Source organism: Sphaeramia orbicularis, chromosome 24 (genome assembly GCF_902148855.1).
Source record: "Sphaeramia orbicularis chromosome 24, fSphaOr1.1, whole genome shotgun sequence".
NCBI classification, from domain to species: domain Eukaryota; kingdom Metazoa; phylum Chordata; class Actinopteri; order Kurtiformes; family Apogonidae; genus Sphaeramia; species Sphaeramia orbicularis.
Window position 1 is genome coordinate 2,873,162 of NC_043979.1, and position 23,448 is coordinate 2,896,609.

The 23,448-nt window shown below is 39.1% G+C and overlaps 1 protein-coding gene across 2 annotated transcripts; it reads right to left on the minus strand.

Moving 5' to 3' along the window:
* Nucleotides 1-4,506: 4,506 nt before the first annotated feature.
* Nucleotides 4,507-22,833, minus strand: LOC115415199 (saccharopine dehydrogenase-like oxidoreductase). 2 transcript variants are annotated; one of them, XM_030128700.1, is made up of 9 exons: nt 22,624-22,833; nt 18,797-18,909; nt 16,169-16,249; nt 15,595-15,724; nt 12,430-12,479; nt 11,220-11,350; nt 9,986-10,103; nt 7,848-7,967; nt 4,507-4,737 (listed from the first exon to the last, which is right to left on the minus strand). In XM_030128700.1, exons 1-9 carry the CDS (start codon nt 22,817-22,819, stop codon nt 4,663-4,665), a joined length of 1,014 nt encoding a protein of 337 aa, XP_029984560.1. In that variant the 5' UTR covers nt 22,820-22,833; the 3' UTR covers nt 4,507-4,662. The 2 variants fall into 2 exon arrangements, with proteins under 2 accessions (XP_029984560.1, XP_029984561.1); XM_030128701.1 differs by having other exon boundaries at nt 4,514-4,737; nt 22,652-22,713.
* Nucleotides 22,834-23,448: the final 615 nt, after the last annotated feature.

Genomic DNA, 23,448 nt, shown 5'->3' on the forward strand with positions numbered 1-23,448 from the left:
GAGAGAGAGAGAGAAAGAGAGAGAGGCAGAGAGAGAAGAGAGAGAGAGATTCCTTTTGTTGTCATTGCAAATAAATAATGAAATTTTAAAGCACAAGGTAAATAAATACTAAATACTAAAATAAAAACTACAAAATAAATTATTCCATTCATCCTCCACACCCACACTAGACACATCCATGCAAAACCAACAGGTAGTGTCTGAAAATATGCAGTGATCGTAAAATCAGACATTCATGCATAAAACAGTCCCAGATTATTGCACAGGCCTTATGTTTATAGTGCATTATTTAGTTTGGTGATGGCCTGAGGATATGATTAGGAGAAGAGGAAAATACACCAGCTGTGTGTTGCATGGTGTAGGACATGTGTAGGACATGTACAGGACATGTACAGGACATGTGTAGGACATGTGTAGGACATGTGCAGGACATGTGTAGGACATGTGCAGGACATGTACAGGACATGTACAGGACATGTGTAGGACATGTGTAGGACATGTACAGGACATGTGTAGGACATGTGTAGGACATGTACAGGACATGTACAGGACATGTACAGGACATGTGTAGGACATGTGCAGGACATGTGCAGGATATGTACAGGACATGTACAGGACATGTGTAGGACATGTGCAGGACATGTGTAGGACATGTGCAGGACATGTACAGGACATGTGTAGGACATGTACAGGACATGTGTAGGACATGTGCAGGACATGTACAGGACATGTGTAGGACATGTACAGGACATGTGCAGGACATGTGTAGGACATGTGCAGGACATGTGCAGGACATGTGCAGGACATGTGTAGGACATGTACAGGACATGTGCAGGACATGTGTAGGACATGTGCAGGACATGTACAGGACATGTGTAGGACATGTGCAGGACATGTACAGGACATATGCAGGACATGTGCAGGACATTTACAGGACATGTACAGGACATGTGCAGGACATTTACAGGACATGTACAGGACATGTGCAGGAACTCTGTTCCTCTGCCGTGCCATCGTAGTGTGTACTGTTCCCTACTGAGCTGTACTCTGGTCGTGCTACAAGTCGACCCATTTTCTATTTGTTTGTCTTCATTCTTTTTGGGATGTGGTGTTTCTCTCTGTGGGTTAGGGTTAGGTTTATGGGTTAGGGTTAGGTTTCTCCCTGTGGGTTAGGGTTAGGTTTATCTCTGTGGGTTAGGGTTAGGTTTATCTCTGTGGGTTAGGGTTAGGTTTATCTCTGTGGGTTAGGGTTAGGTTTATGGGTTAGGGTTATCTCTGTGGGTGGTGCTTGTGTGCAAATTTTTGCACCCTGGAGCTCTCCTGTCTGTTGTATTGGAGGAGGGGAGGGGGTCTACTGCACACACACCATTTATGTCTAGTGTTTGAACGGTAAAAGGAGTTAAATTTGAACTGGACCAAAGTGGAATAATCATAGAGAGACAACTGTCTAAAAACATTTCCAGCTCAAGAATTTGAACAGGACTTAGTGATAAGTAATAACTGCTGAAACCATGTATATGTGCACTGTTGGCATCGTCTTTATTATTTTATGTCTTGTCTTGTCCACCTGTCTTCAGTGTACTTGCATTGATAAGTGGCTGTAGGTGTGGAAATGTATATCATGTATGGCCTGTTTTTATTATTATTATTTTCCCTTTTTTTATTTTAAAAAAGAAAAACTAAATAAAGTTCAAGTCATAAAAAAAATGAAGAGACAACTGTCTATTCCAGCAGCATTTATGGACTGTATTATACAGTCTGAACTATAGAACTGAATGACATTTCCTACAGAACACAGTCAGACTGAGTGAATCACACACAGTTGTCAAACACAGGCCTTTATCTAACTGGTGTGTGTACATACATGTACATACATTTACTCTCACATATATATTATGTTCAACGTCAAACTCATGCTACTACTACATCTAAGCCTCAGTGTTCGTTATTTGTTTTAGTTGTATGTTCATAAACAGTTTCCAAAAAGGGTGAATTAGCAGCAGACATATGTAGTTCAGATTAAAGTGTAGACTGTGTTGTGAAATATGACTGTAATGCATAGTATGTTCTGTAAACAAAGCAGGCACATGAGTAGGAATAGGACAGTTTGGAGAAGGACATATATAAATATATCAGGGTTTCTGCAGGTATCAGCATATCTAATTTAATGCTTTTTAGTGCCACTTTAAACAAATTTAATTCCCATGTCCAACTGCAGATACAGTTTCAAATGTAGTTTTAAGGCCTTAATTTTCACAAAATCTATTTAATGACTTTTAATGCTTTTTAATGGCCCACAGAAACCCTGTAAATACATATATCATACTGTTCATCTCTGACAGTCTCTCTTATTTATCTCAGGCAGTTTTGCACATGTTATATACCATTTAGCCCTGACAGTTTGCACAATTACTCAGATGTTGCCTATTTATGTAAATATATATTTTTCTCTTAGTAACAGTTTATATTTTTTATATTTTTATGGTCATTCTCTTTTACATGTCAGTCTTAACTCTTTAAAAACAGACCTATTTTTTAGGCCTTTAGGAAAATTGCATACCTATAATAAGCGGTTTCATAATAAAGGGAACACTTGTGAGACTGGTTCAGATGTGTAAATATCAGTATACATGTAACTGGTTAAAAGGAAATGAAGATAACACAGCGCAAATGAAAAAGTTTCTGGTTCGCCAAAAAAATCACTTTCAGTATAATTATCCCTTTGGAATGATCCAGCTGCAGCTCTAAACTACACAATATAGGCTGACTGATGAAGTCAAGGAAAACAAAATTAGAGAGTTTCACACTATGAGACAACTAGAAGCCCACGAGGCCCCCAGCTGGGGGGCGCTCGGGCTTGAAATGCCACTTTGTTTTGTTTGTTTTAATTTCCTTGTTAAATTATTCCATTTCTATTTTTTTTACATATTTAATTTTCTTGGCATTCAGCGTGGACGGCAAAGGAAGATTTTCATTCTACAGGGAAACCTGATTCTTTAAAGTACAACCTTTGAATATTGAATATGAGGTAAAAAGTAGCACAAAACACATATGTAATAAAGATACAGAAATCTAAGAAATGTAGGACTTTTTCCTTCTTTGTAATTACAAGTACATGGTGGTTACTTTTTCTGTGTGGAGTTGCATATTTTCCCTGTGTCTGACAAACACAAATAACACTGGTCAACAACAAATTTATTGTTTAAGTTTTTTGAGCTGATTAAGGATAATTTTGGTGTGCTGAATCCAAAAATCACACTAATTTTGCTCAATCAGGTCAACTTTCTGAACTATGCTACATATTGGCTTTTTAACATTTTTGCTTACATTTATGGGCATTTTCACATCATATGATACAAAATTCTTTCATATTTCTTGCAATAAACGAGTTCTGAAGATTTTACTTTTGCCAATTTGTGATTAATGTTTTTTTTTAATATTACAGGTGAATGAAATGGCTTCGACTAGAAGATCTTGCAAAAATAAGCCTGATGTATTCTGCTACATCTGCGGTGAATACACCATTGTACCTAACAGGAATCAAGTCACAAGTTTCATAAAGTGTACTTACCAATCTTATTTTGGTATAAATTATTATATTTTGTGAGAAGATCAAATTTTTCAAAATCAAATTAGCAAAAAAACCTGACCTGATTGAGAAAAACAGATGTCATTTTTGGATTTAGCGGTGCAAAATGGTCCGAATTCAGTTGAAAAAACCTAGACAACTTGCAAAAAACATTTTTTTGTAACCCAGTGTTATTTTTAACCTGACACTCTAAAGTAAATGGATGTTTGTCTCTATACAGCTTCTTTAAAGATGAAGTGACTGTGAATGAATAAGCCATTATACAGTATTTAACAACTATCAGAACTATGGATGCGAACGACACTATGATCCATGGCCTGAAATAATGATATAACACTATAGCAGTTCTGTGAAACTTAACACACTGCATATTATAAATTGATCGTCTATGTTATATCATGATGTCTGTTAGAAATACCACTACTAAGGCAAAAAGTAAAAAATGTACCCACTTTACTGGGGGGTCAGTTATAAACAGAAATATAACCAGTGTCCAAATTAGTACAGGTCAAATGAGTGTTTCTTAAACCATAAACTGCTGTCTGTCATGTACATGTGGTTATCCTCATATCATAACTGTCTAACTCATCCACCATATGGACAAAAGTCTGTGGACCCGCTGAATCCAGGTGTTTCTTTTCTAACAAAACAAAAATGACTAATGTCAGAACATAGTTTTATATTATGGGATAAATGTCATTGCATTGGTTAGTTTGGGTTAAATTGCTATCTTTGTTTCCAAAACACCTCAGAGATGGTTTGGACTTAACTTCTCTCTGCATTGATTTTGGATTTTTTTTAATCCAGTGACTTAGTTAAATTTAATATGTACATTTCAGGACTTTTCTCATGAGAGCTACTGTTGAATGTGATAGATGCTATAGTTAAAGCCAGTGCAGACCCCACTGACTGACCACACTAGAATAAGTACACTTTTCATTGACTCCCACTGCACATGGAACATTTCCCTAATACTGTCACTATTACCTAAAAAATGCATTACGTTTAGATGTCTTATTTATTATCATGATACATGTAGTGCAGCCTAATTCTGACAAACACAGTCAGTCAGTTCAGTCAGTGTTTGTTACCTGCTTCATGCTTGGACCAGCCTTGGTGAACATGCCAAAGGAGAAAAATGATGGAAACTACAGGGAGACACAAACGCAAATATAACTTACACATGAACGTCACATGTCACAACTGATCAGAACAACAGGCGTGTTCTTACAATCTAAGAGATTATGATATTTAACATACTAACCACGTCTTTATTTAACTGAAGGAGGACACTGGACATGGATATTTACACACAGATATTACATTAAAAATAAGAAACAAAAGTAAGAATTAGATGATCAACTAATAGACCCATGTCATCCCCCCTGAAAAAATGATACAGAAAACACAAAAATGTATAAAATTATCCTGGGAGCAGCTTTGTGAACATTTAAATGACATTTTTAATGAAAAAATTCCTTGTAAGTGTGAAGCCCTGTATTTAAGATATATTTCATGTGATAACTGGACTCTGAAAGATTAAAAAAACTGTTGTTAATGCTGTTGGCAGTGAGTAAAAAGACTATCACTAGAAAATGGTTAAAGCCTGACGCCAAAAAGCCTGAAAACCAGCTGTGACCTGAGGCCTGGACTCCAGCAGACCTCTGAAGGGGTGCTGTGGTATCTGGACCAAGACATTTGCAGCAGATCCCTGTAAGTCCTGAACAGTGTTGGGCAAATTACTTGAAAAAAGTAATTAGTTATAGTTACTAATGAGTTTTCCCAAAAAGTAACTGAATTAGTAACAGAATTACTCCCTCATAAATGTAATTAGTTACCAGGGAAAGTAATTATTGCGTTACTTTTGTGAAAAACCTTCAAATATGTAAAAGGAAACTGATTTTTGAGCGTGTTTCACAGCCCGTGGCATAGGGTACAACAGCAGACAGGTACTGAAGACCATAACTGTGGTGAGGCTGGGGTCCACCAGGGCCCGGCTGGGGTCCACAGGGCCCGGCTAGGGTCCACCAGGGCCCGGCTTTTCTACCACATAAGTGCATATCTGCATTTATAGAAGCAGATGCTCCTCCAGTTAATCCCACATCTCCAGTTTTTCCAGTCGCTCCTCTCTGATCCAGCAGTAAATGTCTCCAGTCCAGTCAGTCGGACTGTCTCTGATAACTCCTCCCCTAAATTAGCTGCAAACGTAGCTGTGTTCAAGTGACTGGGGTGTGCTGGGACAACTCAAACTGGGAGATGTCATTAGTCGTTCAGGTGAAGGCAGTGTGGACAGCTCAGACTCATGGACACACAGGTGAAGCATGAAGGCAGTGTGGGGGATCTGAATAGAAGAACAGCTCGTAAACGAACGGCTCGCAACAAATCGGTTCTTATCGTTCACTTAAAAGAGCCGTTCAAAAGACTCGAGTCGTCCGCGAATGTCACATGTCTCGTGCCTGGCTGAGCGAGCCAGGACAGATAACAGCTGTTGGATATCAGTGCACAGTAACGCACCACATTTCACTGCCGGTAATGGTAACAGTAATGGCGTTGTAACGTTTGAAATAGTAATGAATTAGATTAGCCGTTACTGAAAAACAACGGTGTTAGTAACGCCATTATTTTTAACACCGTTATTCCCAACACTGGTCCTGGAAGGTGTGAAATGGGAGGGATTCCAGAACATTCCACAGATGCTAAATGGTTCTGAGACTGGGATGTCCTTTAGTCCATTTTTGGTCCGTACTAACCACTGCAGACCAGGAACACCCAACAAGACCTGCAGTTGTGGAGATGTTCTGACCCAGTCATCACCGTTACAATATGACCCTGGTCAAAGTTACTCAGCTCCTTATGATGTTCATTTTACTGTTTCCAACACATCACCTTCGATGACTAAATGTTCACTTTCTGCCTCATATATCCAACACAAGAGACACTTTACACAGAGATCCTGGAGAAAAGGTCAGATGGTGATTCCACCTTTTTTCTACCACTGACTGATTTCCACGGAAGAGCCAAACAGAGGTGAGAAAGGCTGGACTTTCACACAGTGAACCTGCGTTCACCAATCAAAGGGGCGGTGATGCAGCGGATAGTGTGACGTATAACTTGCACTTCGGAAATACCCCGAGCATAGCTAACCTCTCCACCGTTCCACAAATGTTAGCATGAATAGAATCGTCCTCCCAAAGTGCCAACAGCTGGTGGATCTGGGCATGTCCCCAGTTCCACATTGTCTGTTGGCGTTGACATGTTTGTTTACTGTACACGGCCCACGCTCATTTTTAGATCCCCCTGGCACAGGGGTCGCACACGCAATACGTCATCCAAACATCCCACCTTGGTTAGAACCAGAGGTGTTCCTTTTCCATAGCATTCCTGAATCCTGATTCCACCTTTAGCAGGGCTCTGTTCCTACCTCCAGAGGAGTTCCAGAGGTAGAACCACATGATCCACCATTTTGTTTACAGAGACAGAGACGTTGTTCCTGACAGAAGTGCTGAAAGGTGTCATTGTAATGAAATAAATATTATTACTCAGTGTCAGAGTGTTGTGTCTGATGGGGAACAGGATGAATTTCCTACCTAACTTCAAATATACACATACCGAAGTGACTAAATCTGGATCTCTGCAATCAAACTCAAGATAAGTGATCAAAGATATAATCAATCTATCAATCTATCTATAGTCGTGGAAAAAATTATTAGACCACCCTTGTTTTCTTCAATTTCTTGTTCATTTTAACGCCTGGTCCAACTAAAGGTACATTTCTTTGGACAAAGATAATGAGAACAACACAAATAGCTCATAGTAGTTTAATTTCACAGCTGATATCTGTCCATTTAACATGTTTTCTTGATAAAAACCAAAATCACTTCAGTTCTTACATCAATATCTATGTCATTGTACTGACAAACACAACATGTTTTCTTTTCTGTCCATTTTAGTCACATGACACACACAAGAGTTAGTACTGGATTGCATAACCATTGTTTTTGATGACTTTTGATGGTCTAAGAACTTTTTCCGCATCTCTCTCTCTCTCTCTCTCTCTCTCTCTCTCTCTCTCTCTCTCTCTCTCTCTCTCTCTCTCTCTCTCTCTCTCTCTCTCAGGAAAACGTGAGTGTGCCTAAACATTGTCCATCTCAGTTTACCACATCACCAGCTCTCCGCTATGAGTAATGCTGCAAAACATGAATACAGCAAAAAAGGTAGATGTTACATAATGACGATGGTGTGTGACTGATGTGGTTACCGTGGTGAGGAGCCTCCTACCCAGGCTGAATTTGACCATAAACCAGAAAAGAAGGCCACCACAGAAGAGTTTGACCAGTGAGAAGATGCCACCGACGCCGACATAGGCACTGTACTGGACCTGTGGTGGAAACAGAAACACAGCTGAGCACATTAACCATGAGAGATGAAGGGTGAGTAGAGAGGGAAGAAGAGGAAAATATAGGAGGAAAAAAGGAGGCAGGTGGTAGAGGAGGTGAGGAGGATGAATGAGTATATGAGGCTATAGGGAAGAGAGAAGGGGAGACTGATGAATGAGGGATGGAATAGTTGGAAGGAGGGAGAATGGAGGCAGGACCAGATGAGATGTCAAAGGGAGTAATGAAGAGCAAGGGAGAAAGTGATGAATCACTACAGATGACTCATCATATTTCCACTGCGCTGGTAGATGGTGGTCTAAACAACATAATGAGAAAGCTTCATTAAGGCCTGCATCTCTGGCTGTGATCAAAACAGTGACAGCTGCTGGAATGGCTGACCTAGTTACAGGTAACAGATGGAAAAAACTTTTCTCTGTTTTTTGTTTTTTTTTTTTTGCTTTCCACAGTGGCCGTCATGCAGCCAAGATAAGCCATATGTGTTCTGAAGGTTGGACATTAAAGAGTTTGGTGTCATTTAATGCATATCAAACTGTGTTCCCAGAAGGACATGGGTAGGACTGAAAGGTTCTTAGTCTTTGTCCACCTGAGACATGCTCAGGCAAAGTGAGACATGCAATATTTACTGCCTCCAACAGGGTCTGTGCATTACTTATTACATAGATGATCATATCCCAGGGTTAAAAACCAAGGACAATATTAGCGTCAGTTTGGACAACAGATTAGTGGCAGTCATGTCCTGTTGGTCCGTCAGATAATGAACTAGGCCTGTTTAGTGCACAGCAAATTGCAGAATTTTCACCTACAATCTGCTCCGTTTTCTCCACCTTTTCACTCATGATTTTGTGATATGAAGGTGCATATCATGAAAATTTCACACTGACATATGGTTTCATGTTTGACATTATTACCCCCCCCCCCCCCCCAAAGGGGAGGCAAGGGGTATTGTTTTTGGTTTGGTTTGTTTGTTTACACTTTAGCAGTAAAACTACTGGTTGAATTCATACTAAATTGGTTTACAGATTGCCAGTGACCCACAATAGATGTCATTAGATTTTGGGAAAAGTAGGTCAAAGTTCACATTTTTTATGAATTCTTTGCATCTTTTTTTCCCCATTTATTTATAATGGACAAAATTTCACATGTCTACAAAAACATAAATTTTGTTTCAATTTAATTTAAACTTGGCAGATATATAGAGGCAATTGATAAGACATCAGCACACACATAGACATGATGACATCAGCTGGATCAATGCCAAAATAAACTACAGTATATGTGAGGGGCGGGGTTTGTTGAGCCTGGAACCACTTGCTAAACATGAATTTAATATAATTCAAGCTCACACAGAAAATTTGGAGACAGAGTGACACACAGTGACAGTGAGTCAGATGTCAGTTTGTGCAGAGTTAACACCAGTTTTCAGGAGGATTTCCACCGGTCAAACTGCACAGCAGTTTGCACTGGTCTTTTGTATTTTAGACAGTTTTTGCCACAAAGCTCATTTGCATATTTCTATACAGACTTGGGGTGATTTTGCACTTAATCTATGAACATTTCAGGATTTACATTTATGCAAATAACTTTTGCATGGATGTAAATTACTTTGGCCCTATATACTGTATGTAGCAGCACAGTTTGCAGTAAAACATCCGTATTTTCACCCCTTTGGTGGACATGGTCCATATACTTTAGAGCAGTGACTCTCAACTGGTGGGTTGCGACCCAAAAGTGGGTCTGTAGCCAAGACACACTTGTCATTCTACTCCTACCTGGTTGCTGTCACACACATTTAACACCATCTGAACCCAGTAAGTTTATTTTGGTCTCATCAGACCACAGGACATGGTTCCAGTCATCCATGTCCTTAGTCTGCTTGTCTTTACCAAACTGTTTGGATTTCTAGTGCATCATCTTTGGTTCAGATGGTATTTGCAGAGGGGTGTCCTCACTTTTGTCAGATACTGTATATTATGCATTCTGTATGTTACTGTAATCTTACTGGTGAGTGGTGTTCCTCCTCATAAAGGAAACGCTGGGTTCTCTTGACGACCGACGGGTCAGAGCCCATAAATGGGATGACGTACTGTTCAATCTCCTTACTGAAAAACACAAAACCCCTGGAAAGACACACACATAGAGATCACAAAGGGAAACCAACAGCAGTCTAGACTCACTAAATACATCGTTGGGGTTTTGGAATCAGTACAATAGTCTTCAGGGTCAGTTCAGTTCAGTCAGTGATTGCAATGGTCAATTTAAATCCATGCCTGCAAAGCCACATTCCAACAGTTCACTGCACTGAATGTAAGTCAGGCTGCCAGACAGCGACAGTCTGTAAACTGCTGCTATCCTGGCAAATACATTTTGGTGCAGTAACTGAACTCTCAGTCTCACCTGCTGCATCATTTATATTTCATGACCCTGAAACTACTCTAGTCAGGACCTACTGGGTATTATCTTATTTTAACAAACATATACAAATTCCATTTCAGATGTTGTTGATGATGTAGCAGTTGTACTTTCAAAATATATGTTTTTTAAATGACCTAAAATTATCATTATAGTGTTAAAGAATAAAGAGCTCTCAGGTTCAAAGACACCGATGTATGGGATGGTAAAGATATGAACTGAAATGATTTAGCCTGACGCACAGTTGAAGCTGGGGTTTTGTGCAAAACAATCATGTGTAATAGTGTCAGAAGGACATGTGTAATAGTGTCACAGGGACAAAGACTTCCCTTCGTTTCGTCTCATGAAAAAAATGTAACGAAGGGAATTTTATCCAGAATTTTATGCATTTTAGTTAGTTTTGCAAACACACAATACAGTGTCAGTTAGTTATCATCTTTTCTTTTAATTATAGTTTTTCTTTATTTCAGTTAATGAAAATGTTTTTTCAATTCTAGTTTTCGTCATTTCATTAGTTTTCGTTAATGATAATAACCCTGAGAGACACAACATTGGATTGTAGATGACTTCTGCCTGTTGTTGAGTGTTTGGAACATCAACACTACACAGAAACACTTTAACAATAATACTATTGAAATGGAGCCCAAGAGCAATGACACACCAGTTTCAGCAGGAAAAGTCCATTTTCTCAACTTACTGATGTGCACTGAGGAAACATCTTCCTCTTCCCTTTACTTATCACTGCCAAGCCCCACAGGCCAATAAATGTTGTTCTTCAAATAAAGTCTGTTTGCCAGACAGTAATTGCTCATTTATAGTCTTACCTCTTGTGGACTTTGGCTCCCACCACAGGCAGCGGCTTGTGGCCAAACTTCTTCCTCAGCTGTCGAAGGGATCTGCTGTCGGCAAAGCCGTAAACGGCCGACTGCCAAGTGGCGTCATGGCCGGACGCCCCCTGTGAGGGTTGAAAGGACCCCTGAGTTCTATCACTATGAAGGAAAGCCATGCTATCAAGAATTCCCAGAGACAAATGACATAGATTTAGCAAAACAGAGGCAGCTACTTTCTGTCTGATAAATTTAACAGATGTATTAATTTATGTCAAAGAAGAAGCCCATGCACCTGTGACAGGACATTAAAAATGGCTTCATCTTAACACAGTCCAGTCTCACGAGAGTGGATTACTCTTTGTATATTTTCTTTAAATGTCCCTTAATCTTCCTGTAAATGATCTCTCTGTGTCACAGAAGTATTGACTTTTGGAACACTGATGCTCCTTTTTAGAATTTAGTGGGAGTCAGGTTGTAAGACTTTTGTTTCAATCAATCAGTCAAATTGTATTTATATAGTGCCACATCATAACAAAAGTTATCTCATGACACTTTACATCTACAGCAGACTCTAAAGCCAATTTACAGACACCAACAGAATCCTCCAGGACTAAACACTTGGTGACAGTGGAAGGGAAAACCTCCTTTTGTAATAAAAAACTATAAATCTTCCCTTACTAATGACAATGTTAGCCATGCCTCTAAAGACGATGAATCCTTATATAAAGCTCTGAATAACAGACAAGTGACAAATTAAAGGAGAGCCCATTGGACTAGTCTCTGCCTGGATAATGACTACAGGTCCAACAGTACAGGTATCCCACGGTTCGGTCCGTACCTTGGTTTTTGGGCCACGGTTTCGGTACGTGTTTTGTGTGTAAAGAGAACAATTTTTTTTTTTCTACCAAAATTATATTTTTATTTTGCTTGCCAGCAAAACCTGAATTTCACAGAAGGAACAAATTCTATCACTGTACTGAATTAAAAAAACACTTTCTGCTCTGAACAGCAGAACCCTTTCTTATTCCTTAACTACTTGTATACAGTCATATAAAACACACATGTGCAGACATAAGGCCCAAAGGGAGCTTTTTAATAAATAAATTCCTGTTCTGCATAGGGATGGGATAAAAACGTCATGGTTATCTACCGTAAGCCTTTCCTTGTGTGTACCTGTGTGTACATTTGTTATTGTTCTGTGTACCTTAGGTCCACTTGAAATATTCAAGAAGCTCTCCACTGCTGTCAGGGTTCCTGGAAAAAAAACAAATGACACAGATGAAGCACATGTTCCATTTCAGAAGATAAGAGACCACTGTCCAGGTTACATTTAATATTCCCTTACAGACCATTAACAGACCTTAACAGACCAAACATTTTATACAAAAGATTTTTTTTTAAATCTAAGCTAACAGACATATATTTAGAAAATTTAGTTGTACTCTAAAAGTAGTCTCCCACGGTCGGTCTGTACACTTTCTTAGAATCCAATAGAATAGAATCTATTTCTATTTAAAAGCACAGTCTTGTTTAATGTGCACAAAGGCAGTAGTAAGAGTACATATAAAGAACTAAATAAAACCCTTGAGAAAACTGCAAGGTTAAAAAACATTGAACATGACAAATCATAATCCTCAGTGAAAAAATGAATGGTTGGGCGATTCCCAATATATTTCACAGTATTATTCATTACTATATGTTTCAGGTCATATTTAGCGTTGGCTCTGTATCAGTGACAGCCCGGCTCAGTCCACTTTCATTCTTCTGCTTTAAAAACAAAAACCTGATTTGTCGTGGTTGGTGCAGGATACAATGACAAAACATATAAAATGTGCACACGGTATTGAAATGTCTAAGGCAGGGGTGTCAAACTCATGTTAGTTCAGGGGCCACATGCAGCCTAATGTGATAGAAACTGGGCCGGACCACTAAAATAATACAAATAATAGGATAAGGACTTATAAATTACATCAACTCCAAAGTTTTCTCTATGTTTTTGAGTGAAAAAAAGTCCAATCTGTAATTAAATTGATTACAGGGTTCCTACACATTTGAAATTTCTAAATTCCATACTTTTTCCAGACCCTAATTTCCAGATGTCTTGGTAAAAAATTCCAACCACTCTTTATATTTGGATTTATGAGGCAGTCGTCAGAGAATTTCCATCGACCCATTCTCACTTCCAACAGCGATCATACAAGGCATGTTGAACAGCTCACTCACCAACAGTATGTGGACGTCACCTGTCCGTCAAAGCAATAGTGGAACTTGACGACACCTGGGCGGGGCTTAAAATGGGTTGGAGGAGGATAAGAGCAGAAGGCGGGGCATTCAACTTCTCAATCTGCCCAAATGTTTTCTGGGACGCGTAGCCAACTGTATGTGCTCTGATACAAACATTTTAGCTGCACTAGCAAGGGCCTTAAAAAACAGATGATCCATTTGGTTTTTTAAATATTCATAATTTTAGGTTTTAGAAAATAGAACAGTGGGAACAGTCTGGAAACAGGAATATTTTTACACATACATCTGTTTCCATTTTCCATACTTTTCCAGACCTGGAAATTTATAAAAATCAAATTCCATACTTTCCATACTTGTGTAGGAACCCTGTGATTGTATCTACGAACCGTATTTGAACATAATATGAACAACTAGAAGCACTCGGAGAGCGCAGACCTCCGCCAAGGCTGATCAGTGGCCCCCCCCCGTGGGCCCCCCCCCACGCCAAGGAGGTTATGTTTTTGCCAGGGTTTGTTTGTTTGTTTGTCTGTCTGTTTGTCTGTCCGTTAGTGTGCAACATAACTCAAAAAGTTATGGACAGATTTTGATGAAATTTTCAGGGTTTGTTGGAAATGGGCCCCCCCACCCCCGATCACCACCAAAATTTAATCATTTCTTCCTTATCCCATTTCCAACAAACCCTGAAAATTTCATCAAAATCTGTCCATAACTTTTTGAGTTATGTTGCACACTAACGGACAGACAAACAGACAGACAAACAAACCCTGGCAAAAACAGAACCTCCTTGGCGGAGGTAAATATGAACCCGAAAACTCTTTTTTAAAAAAATAAGTGCAATTTTAACAATATTGCACTTCCATTTATCATTTATACATGTGCATCACAACTTACAGATCACAGTGAATCTCCAAATACACAAAACATTCAGTAATATTCAGAATTCAGAATGTTGGTAAAATTAGGCACACTACTCTTAAGAGACTTCAGGTTCTTCATGTTTGCGCTGGTTATTCACATTTTTTGTAAAAGGCTAGTCTGTAAATGTAAACATGGTGTAATTTTACTTTTTTTTTTAAACTAAAACAAAGAAAAATGTGCAGTTTTCATTATTTATGCGTTATTATAATAGTATTTTACCGTTCTGACCCACTTTAGATTGAGTTGACCTAAAATGATTTGAACATCCTTGACTGTTAACATCTTCAGTGTCATTTTTATATTTCACAAATTCATCCCACAGGCCGGATTGGACCCTTTGTCGAGCCGGTTTTGGCCCCTGGACCACATGTTTGACACCGGTGGTCTAAGCACAACCAGTAGAAAACACCACATGAAAACATAACATTCTTCCTCTAAACTTGACAGTTGCTTTTCTTTGACCCACCACAAATAATTTAAAGACAGTAACAGAGGTAGTGGAAAGACAGAGAATGTATCCATGTATCATGAGTACATCTTGTGTACCAGTCTACAGTTAAAGGTCTTATAAACCATGACCCATGTGCAGAACTGGGTCAAGGAATCCTGTTTACAGCTGAATACAAAGAAGACAGTCTACATGGAGTTCACCAAAAAGCCAACTGAACTGAAACAGTCTAACATCTTTCTTGAAGGGGTGAAACTTGATTTAGTCAAAGAGTTCAAGTACCTCGGGTTAATATTTATTTAACTGTCTTCATTCTTAATTGTTGTTTTTATTTCTAAACTGTTTTATCTGGCTTACTTATTTTCTATTTTTATTCTCTGTTATTTATTGCCTGTAGCACTTTGAGATTTTTAGACAAAAATGTAAAGTGCATTACAAATAAAATTTATTATTATATGCCTCCTTCAAATCACAACTTAAACATTGGATGAAGGAAAACTAAGCCTGTGACCATCAGTAGATCGTCCTCACTGTGTTGTTCTGTGTGTTTTTATGATGTTTTGCCTTTTTGTCACCTGTCTTTCCTGTCACCTACCTAGGGACTACAGATGGAAATGAGCACTGCTGCTATAATCTGGCATATTTACAGATGCAGTTGTTGTAGATGTTCATTAACATGCACTGTCCCAAATAAATAAATAAATAAGTTGCAAAGGCAGGTGAATCTCTATATTCAGCCTCTCTGCTGTCCTTTCCTACCTCTGAATTGCCGGTTTGTGTACAGAATACCCAGGTCTGCAGGTATGGAGTCAAAGCCACAGCTGCCAATCACATACACTCCTCTGTCCAAGGCCTTGGTGTGGTACTCCAGCTGCATACGCTCTAAGAACTGAGGAGGATGGACACACACACACACACACACACACACACACACACACACACACACACACACATAAAGACATCCATAAACAGCACATGAACAAGGACAAATTCTATCTAAATATATGCATACTCAGACATTTCATGCACAATAACAACTTATTTTGTAGAATATTTAAGAGCGATGTCATTGAGTGCATGCAATAATAAGCAGTGCAAAACAGTTTGACACATGCTTTGTTCACATTTTCCCCATTTCTATGTAATAAGTTCATGTAACAAGCTTCTGGTAGCAGTTGCATATATATATATATATATATATATATATATATATATATATATATATATATATATATATATATATATATATATATATATATAATAGCTTTTGGTAATAAAAAAAAAAAAAGCACATTTCCCCAAACGTTGAATTGTGCCAGTAAGTACATCCTACCTGAGGCTCTCCACAAATGTCAATGTAGTGAGCTCCATTTTCTACACAAGCCTTGACCACTGGCTCTCCATAAAATCTGTACTGAGAGAGAAAACAATTAGGAACATTTAATTAGAAACAGAAATGCTGCTGAATTGATTCCACTGGTCTTTGAGTAAAATGTTTCCAAAATAGTGAAACTTCAGCAAATTTGGGTGTTGGCTGTAGTTTTTAAGATACAATATTTGGTTAAGAATTGAATTCTTTGAATGTTACGTATGAATTGGGTTTTACTCAAAAGAGATGAGCTACCAGTTCTCCTTCAAAACACTGTCTGTATACTGGAATGCATTCACTTTAAATATTTGGAAATATACAGGGTGGGGAAGCAAAATGTACAATATTTTGAGGCAGGGATTGAAAGACAGTGTATGACCAATTAGTTTATTGAAAGTCATGAGAATTTATTTGCCACAAGAAAATGTCCATAATAGAAAATGTTTTTATTCTATGTGTCCTCCTTCTTTCTCAATAACTGCCTTCACACGCTTCCTGAAACTTACGCAAGTGTTCCTCAAATATTGGGGTGACAACTTCTCCCATTCTTCTTTAATAGTATCTTCCAGACTTTCTGGTAACAGTTTTGCTCATAGTCATTCTCTTCTTTCCATTATAAACAGTCTTTATGGACACTCCAACTATTTTTGAAATCTCCTTTGGTGTGACGAGTGCATTCAGCAAATCACACACTCTTTGACGTTTGCTTTCCTGATTACTCATATGGGCAAAAGTTTCTGAAAAGGTATGGATAATAGTGTTAGGTATGATTATGACATCAGTATATGTTTGGTTTCAAAACAATTGACGTAGTGCCTGCTGAGAAAAAACAACTAAATGTTCATTGTACATTTTGCTTCCCCACCCTGTATATGTAATAATCATCATATCATCAGTACCCATGTATTTTAACCAACACATTTGTCTTTGGTTTTCCAATTTATTTTCTGAAAGTATGTAGGATTTTACACATTTTTCAGGGTTTCTGCAGGTATCAGCAAATCTAATTTAATGTCCTTTTTAATGCCACTTTAAACATATTTAATGCCTATGTCCAACTGCAGATACAGTTTTGTATATAGTTTTATGTGGGTTTACCGTCCACAGGCTTTCACCAGGTTCTGAATAGTTCCTCCTCCAATCACTTCTGCTGAAACTTGCATTTTCCCATTTTTCCCACATTTGCTAATATTCCCTCCGCTGTTTCGTCACAGCATGAACACGCTCACAGCACGTTGCAATCCAAGCATCTGGTGGTGTGACTTTGTTCATCAGCCATAAACAATAGACAATTAAAGGGTTCCACCTGTCAATCATCACACTATACTTCCAATCAAAATTATTAAATGTTTATATAATCAAAATAAATCATGAATAACAATGCTTTTATTCCATCAAGTGTATTTAATTTTTTAATGCCTCTGGACATCAAATTTAATGTTTTTTAATGCCATTTAAGGACTTAATTTTCACTAAATCTATTTAATGACTTTTAATGCTTTTTAATGACCTGCAGAAACCCTGTTTTACCTCTGAAGCAGATCATTTGCAAAGTCCAGTTGTAACTGTCTGAGAGACTGTGTGGTCATTAGAGAGTACAGTGTTATGTGTTAACAGAGTATTAAGTGTTAAATTTATGATTTTATTTTGTTTAGAAATGACTTCTAGTTTGTGCTTTAAAATGAGATATTGCCTCATGTACCTTTAAAAAAGAATTTCCATTTTATTTAAGAGTTTGTTACGTAAAGGTGATAAAAGAGTCATGACCAAATGCAAATCATTGTCATCTCTTCTGGAATTGTTCTGTTAACGAAAATTTCTGGAAGGAAATACATAAGGAAACACAAGAAATTATTGGGAGCCACTTATCCTTTGAATGTAAATCTTTATTTTTTGGACTTATACCAGAAGGATGGCCAAAGAGAGACAAATATTTATTTAATATCCTGCTAATAGCAGCCAAAAAAGCCATCACAAGAAAATGGCTTTCATTGGAAAGCCCAACACTGAGCATGTGGATGGACATTACAGTGGACATATATAAGATGGAGAGACTTACTGCAGAGGTGAACTATAAGAAAGACTTGTTTGTTACGTGGTGGAAGAAATGGATGGAATACATCATGCCACGCAGACCGGACTTTGATACTTTTATTTTTGAATAGAAGATTAGATATAGCAAACACAATAACTGCAATTCACTCCCTACTTGTTTATGTTCTTTTCGTTTGTTTCATTGTTAAAAAATGGGACATTCAGATTAACATAATGTTGATGACATTTAAAATGAATATCTTTGTCAACATTGATACAGAATGTCAATAAAAAGTGAATTTAAAAAAAAAAAAGAGTCATGACAAGAGCAGTTACGGACTTTGTGTTTGAAGAAAAAACGTGACTCTGCATTCGGTTTATGGCACTATTGTTGTTACGTTTTTTTTCAGATTTTTACGTTGGAGTTTGTCTGATGTCGAGTTAAAATAAATCTTCATAAAAACATCAGTATGAAACGTGGCCGATTATTAAACCAATGCAGCTACACCAGTGTTATGCTCCGTGTTGGATCTTTAAAAGCCAGGGTCAAACACTTACTGGTCCCACACAGTTGAGAATCACCAGGCCTTGCTGACACATGATGGATAATGATTCCTCAATAGACACATCAGCAACAATGATGTCAATGTCTGTGGTCAGTTCAGGCATGGCTGACCAAAACAAGAGCAGAAGTAACATGCAGCCATTAATGGTACAACAGTATACATGTCATTTACCAAAACTCATGTACATGTACAGAACTGTGCTTAAGTCTGAGGAAACCTTTAGTTTTGTTGTTTTTGCAGGGTTTTAATAAGCATGTCTTTTTTTCTAACAAGAAATATGCAGGAAATATGTGCACAGTATTGAATCACACACACAAAATTAGAACTAGTTTGTGTAGGTAAAGTCAGTATTTAGTGTAACCTCAGTATAGATTCAGTTAATATTCATCTCTCGTGTTAACTGTCTGCATGTCTTAAATAATCTGGTGTTATATTACACACCTTCAGAATGTCCCAAAGACTTTCATGGTCTTTTATCCTTTTCCCAGTCCAGATCATCCCATGCAGCTTCTACAATATTCAGATTTTTTCTGAAATGCATTTTTGTTTTTAATACTATTTACATATTTACTGTATATTCCTGTTGTACATATATCACCTCAAAGACTTAGAAATGCACATGTGTGGTCATGCCTGTGGGACATCCCAAAGGTGTGTAATATAACACAAGATTATTTAAGAAAACATCCAGTCAGTCGACCTACGACAGCCGAAAAACTGTGGCTCAGGAGGTAGAGCAGGTCGTCCAATAACACTGGTCTACAATTTTTTAGAAATGATTTGCTTCAGAGATTAAATGTGCTAAATGACACGTATTTTAATAAGATTAATTGGAAAATAAATGACAACAGTGCCGGTTTGCTGATGTTTTCAAGGTATATGATTAAGTGTTATTACACATATATATTGGTTTATGTACATTTATATAATAGTTTTATAAATCTTCCACTAAATAGAACCTGTAAAGTGAATGTATTCTAATGTGCAGACAGTGTTTTGAAGTAGATCTTGTAGCTCTGAGACAAATATTCCTTTTGAGTCAAACCCATTCTCTCGTTAATTCTTGAATTTCACATTTTGACCCAAGGCTGTATCTTGGAAAGTTCAGCCAACCAGCATTTTTGACTTGATTTTTCTTTATCAGTGACTCTCATGTGGTAAAATTTCATTACTTTTATTCTGGAAGCATTTTCCTTGTAGACTAGTGTAACCAGAGGGTTGGCGGTTTGAATCCCGCTCTGTCCTAGTCACATATATCCTTGCCTCCAGTGCTTCTCACACTGGTGTGTGAATGTTTGGTGGTGGTCGGAGGATTGGCAGCCTCGCTTCTGTCACAGCAGCTGTGGCTACACATGTAGGTTCCAACTGTTGTGCTGAATTCTACTCCCTGCTGAAAACTGCTCCCCCTCCTACGTCAGCCATGAAGAGGACATGTGCACCAAATTCACCCTGTCACAGCTTACTGAGAAATGCTCCCTGCTCACATTGGCTGATTACTTTTTCTGCTTTCTGACTGGAGAGTATGAAATAAATTGTGAATTATTCAACCTCTTAACACCGTCATAGCTGTGTAGCAATTAAGTAATTAATAATATTGTAAGATATTGCAGTTATGTTAGTATTAAAGAATGTGCAAACTGTAAGGTATTTAAAACTTTCTAAAGTTAAATCTTAGATACACAACACACAAAATATATAACAACTAGAAGCACTCGGAGAGCGCAGACCTCCGCCAAGGCTGATCAGTGGCCCCCCCAGTGGGCCCCCCCACGCCAAGGAGGTTATGTTTTTGCCAGGGTTTGTTTGTCTGTCTGTCTGTTTGTCTGTCCGTTAGTGTGCAACATAACTCAAAAAGTTATGGACAGATTTTGATGAAATTTTCTGGTCTGCGCCCCCCCCCCCCATGGGCCCCCCCACCCCCGATCACCACCAAAATTTAATAATTTCTTCCTTATCCCATTTCCAACAAACCCTGAAAATTTCATCAAAATCTGTCCATAACTTTTTGAGTTATGTTGCACACTAACGGACAGACAAACAGACAGACAAACAAACAAACCCTGGCAAAAACATAACCTCCTTGGCAGAGGTAATAAAAACAGATACTGCAGAAAACCGCATCCCTCCCATCAGAATAAGCTTGCGAAGCCAAAGGAGTGAACTGACTTTACAGCTCACACTTGGAGCTATTCTGGTGTGACAGGGTGAATCTGGTGCACATTGTCCTCTTCATGGCTGACTTAGGAAGGGGGAGCAGTTTTCAGCAGCTGCTGCGCAGTGCAGTTTTCAGCAGGGAGTAGAATTCAGCACAACAACCTAATGAATAATGGATCCAGTGTACGCCCTCTGAGTATGAGGAAACAGAAAAGTGTTATGTATATAGACTATATTCTAATTGTTAGAAATGCAGACACACACCCATTAGAACACTGCAAAAACAACAAAGCTAAAGTTTACCTAAGATTTCTGCCCAGTACTGTGTGTGTATTGATACGTAAAGTCTTAAATACAATGAGTAGTCTAAAGCAGTGTTGGGACAACTTCATTATGTTGTTGTCACTGGAAGTTTGTAATACTTTACAGTTCTGGTTCAGAGGAACAGGCCATAAGACTGAGAACACATGTTCAGTCTGACTCTGGTTGTTCAGTGACAGCTGAGTTTAACTGTGAGCTCAAGAGTTCCTGAAACAAGCAGAGTTAGCTGTTCACATGCACAAGTCCACTTCACATGTTCACTAGTGTCTACATAATCAGCCTCTGAACACACACAGCACACACAGCTGCCTGGCAGGTCAAGCACAGGCCCTGGGCTGTGACACACACTGAACTGTAGGCAGACACACACTCAGCTGTAGGACACACACTCAGCTGTAGGACACACACTCAGCTGTAGGACACACACTCAGCTGTAGGCAGACACACACTCAGCTGTAGGACACACACTCAGCTGTAGGACACACACTCAGCTGTAGGATACACACACACTCAGCTGTAGGATACACACACACTCAGCTGTAGGACACACACTCAGCTGTAGGCAGACACACACTCAGCTGTAGGATACACACACACTCAGCTGTAGGCAGACACACACACACACTCAGCTGTAGGCCGACACACACACACTCAGCTGTAGGCCGACACACACACACTCAGCTGTAGGCGGACACACACACACACACACACACACACACTCAGCTGTAGGCGGACACACACACACACACTCAGCTGTAGGCGGACACACACACAACACACTCAGCTGTAGGCGGACACACACACATCAGCTGTAGGCGGACACACACACACACACACACTCAGCTGTAGGCGGAACATACACACACACACCACATCAGCTGTAGGCGGACACATACACACACACACACACACTCAGCTGTAGGTGGACACACACACACACACATCAGCTGTGGCGGACACACACACATTCAGCTGTAGGCGGACACACACACACACACACACTCAGCTGTAGGCGGACACACACACACACACACACTCAGCTGTAGGCGGACACATACACACACACACACTCAGCTGTAGGCGGACACATACACACACACACACACACACACTCAGCTGTAGGTGGACACACACACACACTCAGCTGTAGGCGGACACACACACACACACTCAGCTGTAGGCGGACACACACACACACTCAGCTGTAGGCGGACACACACACACACACACTCAGCTGTAGGCGGACACACACACACACACACACTCAGCTGTAGGCGGACACACACACACACACACACACACACACACACACACACACACACTCAGCTGTAGGCGGACACATACACAGCCTCTCCGCCGCATGTTTTAACACCTCCTCCAGACGCTGCCTGCTTCTTCCGGCTACGGCCCACTTCAGAGGACTACCACCGGGACTCTCTGCGGCACAGCGGGCGACCTCCTGCACGACAAACTGGCCGGTAAACCCAGACGCACCGAAAATGATCAGGTGGAACGGTCTGCTAGAGGTTACAGACGCCATTGTTGACTTTCTGTTTAAGGTCCCGCCTTGTGACGCAACTTCCGGTTATGTGCGCTGATTGGCTGAGATTTTGTACAAGTCCTGCCTCTTCTTCCTCTTCTCCTTCCTCCTTCTTTTTCTTCTTCTTCACTCCTTTCTATTCTTATCTGTAAAAGAATGTGCCCCATAATGAATGTTTTGAACATGAAACATGATGATGATAATAAAATAAATGAATAAATAAAAAATTTTTAAAAATTAAATTTTTTCTTCTTGTATGCCAGTGTTTCTCAAACAGTGGGGCGGGCCCCCTAGGGGAAGGGCAAAGGCCTGCCCTGGGGTCATGGGGTCACTTCTGGGTGTTTTTCTTTTTTTTTTTTTCTTCAGGTTAGATCAGTGGTTCTCCAACTTTTTACAGTGGAGTACCCCCTGATTTATCCAAGTACCACCAACTTTCACTTCAGCATTTTTGATCGAAAAAAATTTGGCAATTTTTTTTCCTTTCCCAAAGGTGTCTGTTTATATTTTCAAACCTTTGTAAACAAACAACATATATTTCACTGCAACATATTTTTTTAAAAATAGAATATTTTTTAAAGTACATTTTGTGTGTAAAATATAAACTGAAAAGTGCTCTCTTTCACTGATAA

Excerpts from the sequence above, each read along its gene's own strand:
- LOC115415199 (XM_030128700.1), bottom strand. The coding sequence starts at position 22,819 with ATGGCGTCTGTAACCTCTAGCAGACCGTTCCACCTGATCATTTTCGGT. Across the intron at positions 18,910-22,623 it reads ACATGCGGCGGAGAGGCTGT|CCATGCCTGAACTGACCACA; the intron begins GTATGTGTCCGC and ends TGTTTTGGTCAG. Across the intron at positions 11,351-12,429 it reads ATATTTCAAGTGGACCTAAG|GGGGCGTCCGGCCATGACGC; the intron begins GTACACAGAACA and ends CAACCCTCACAG.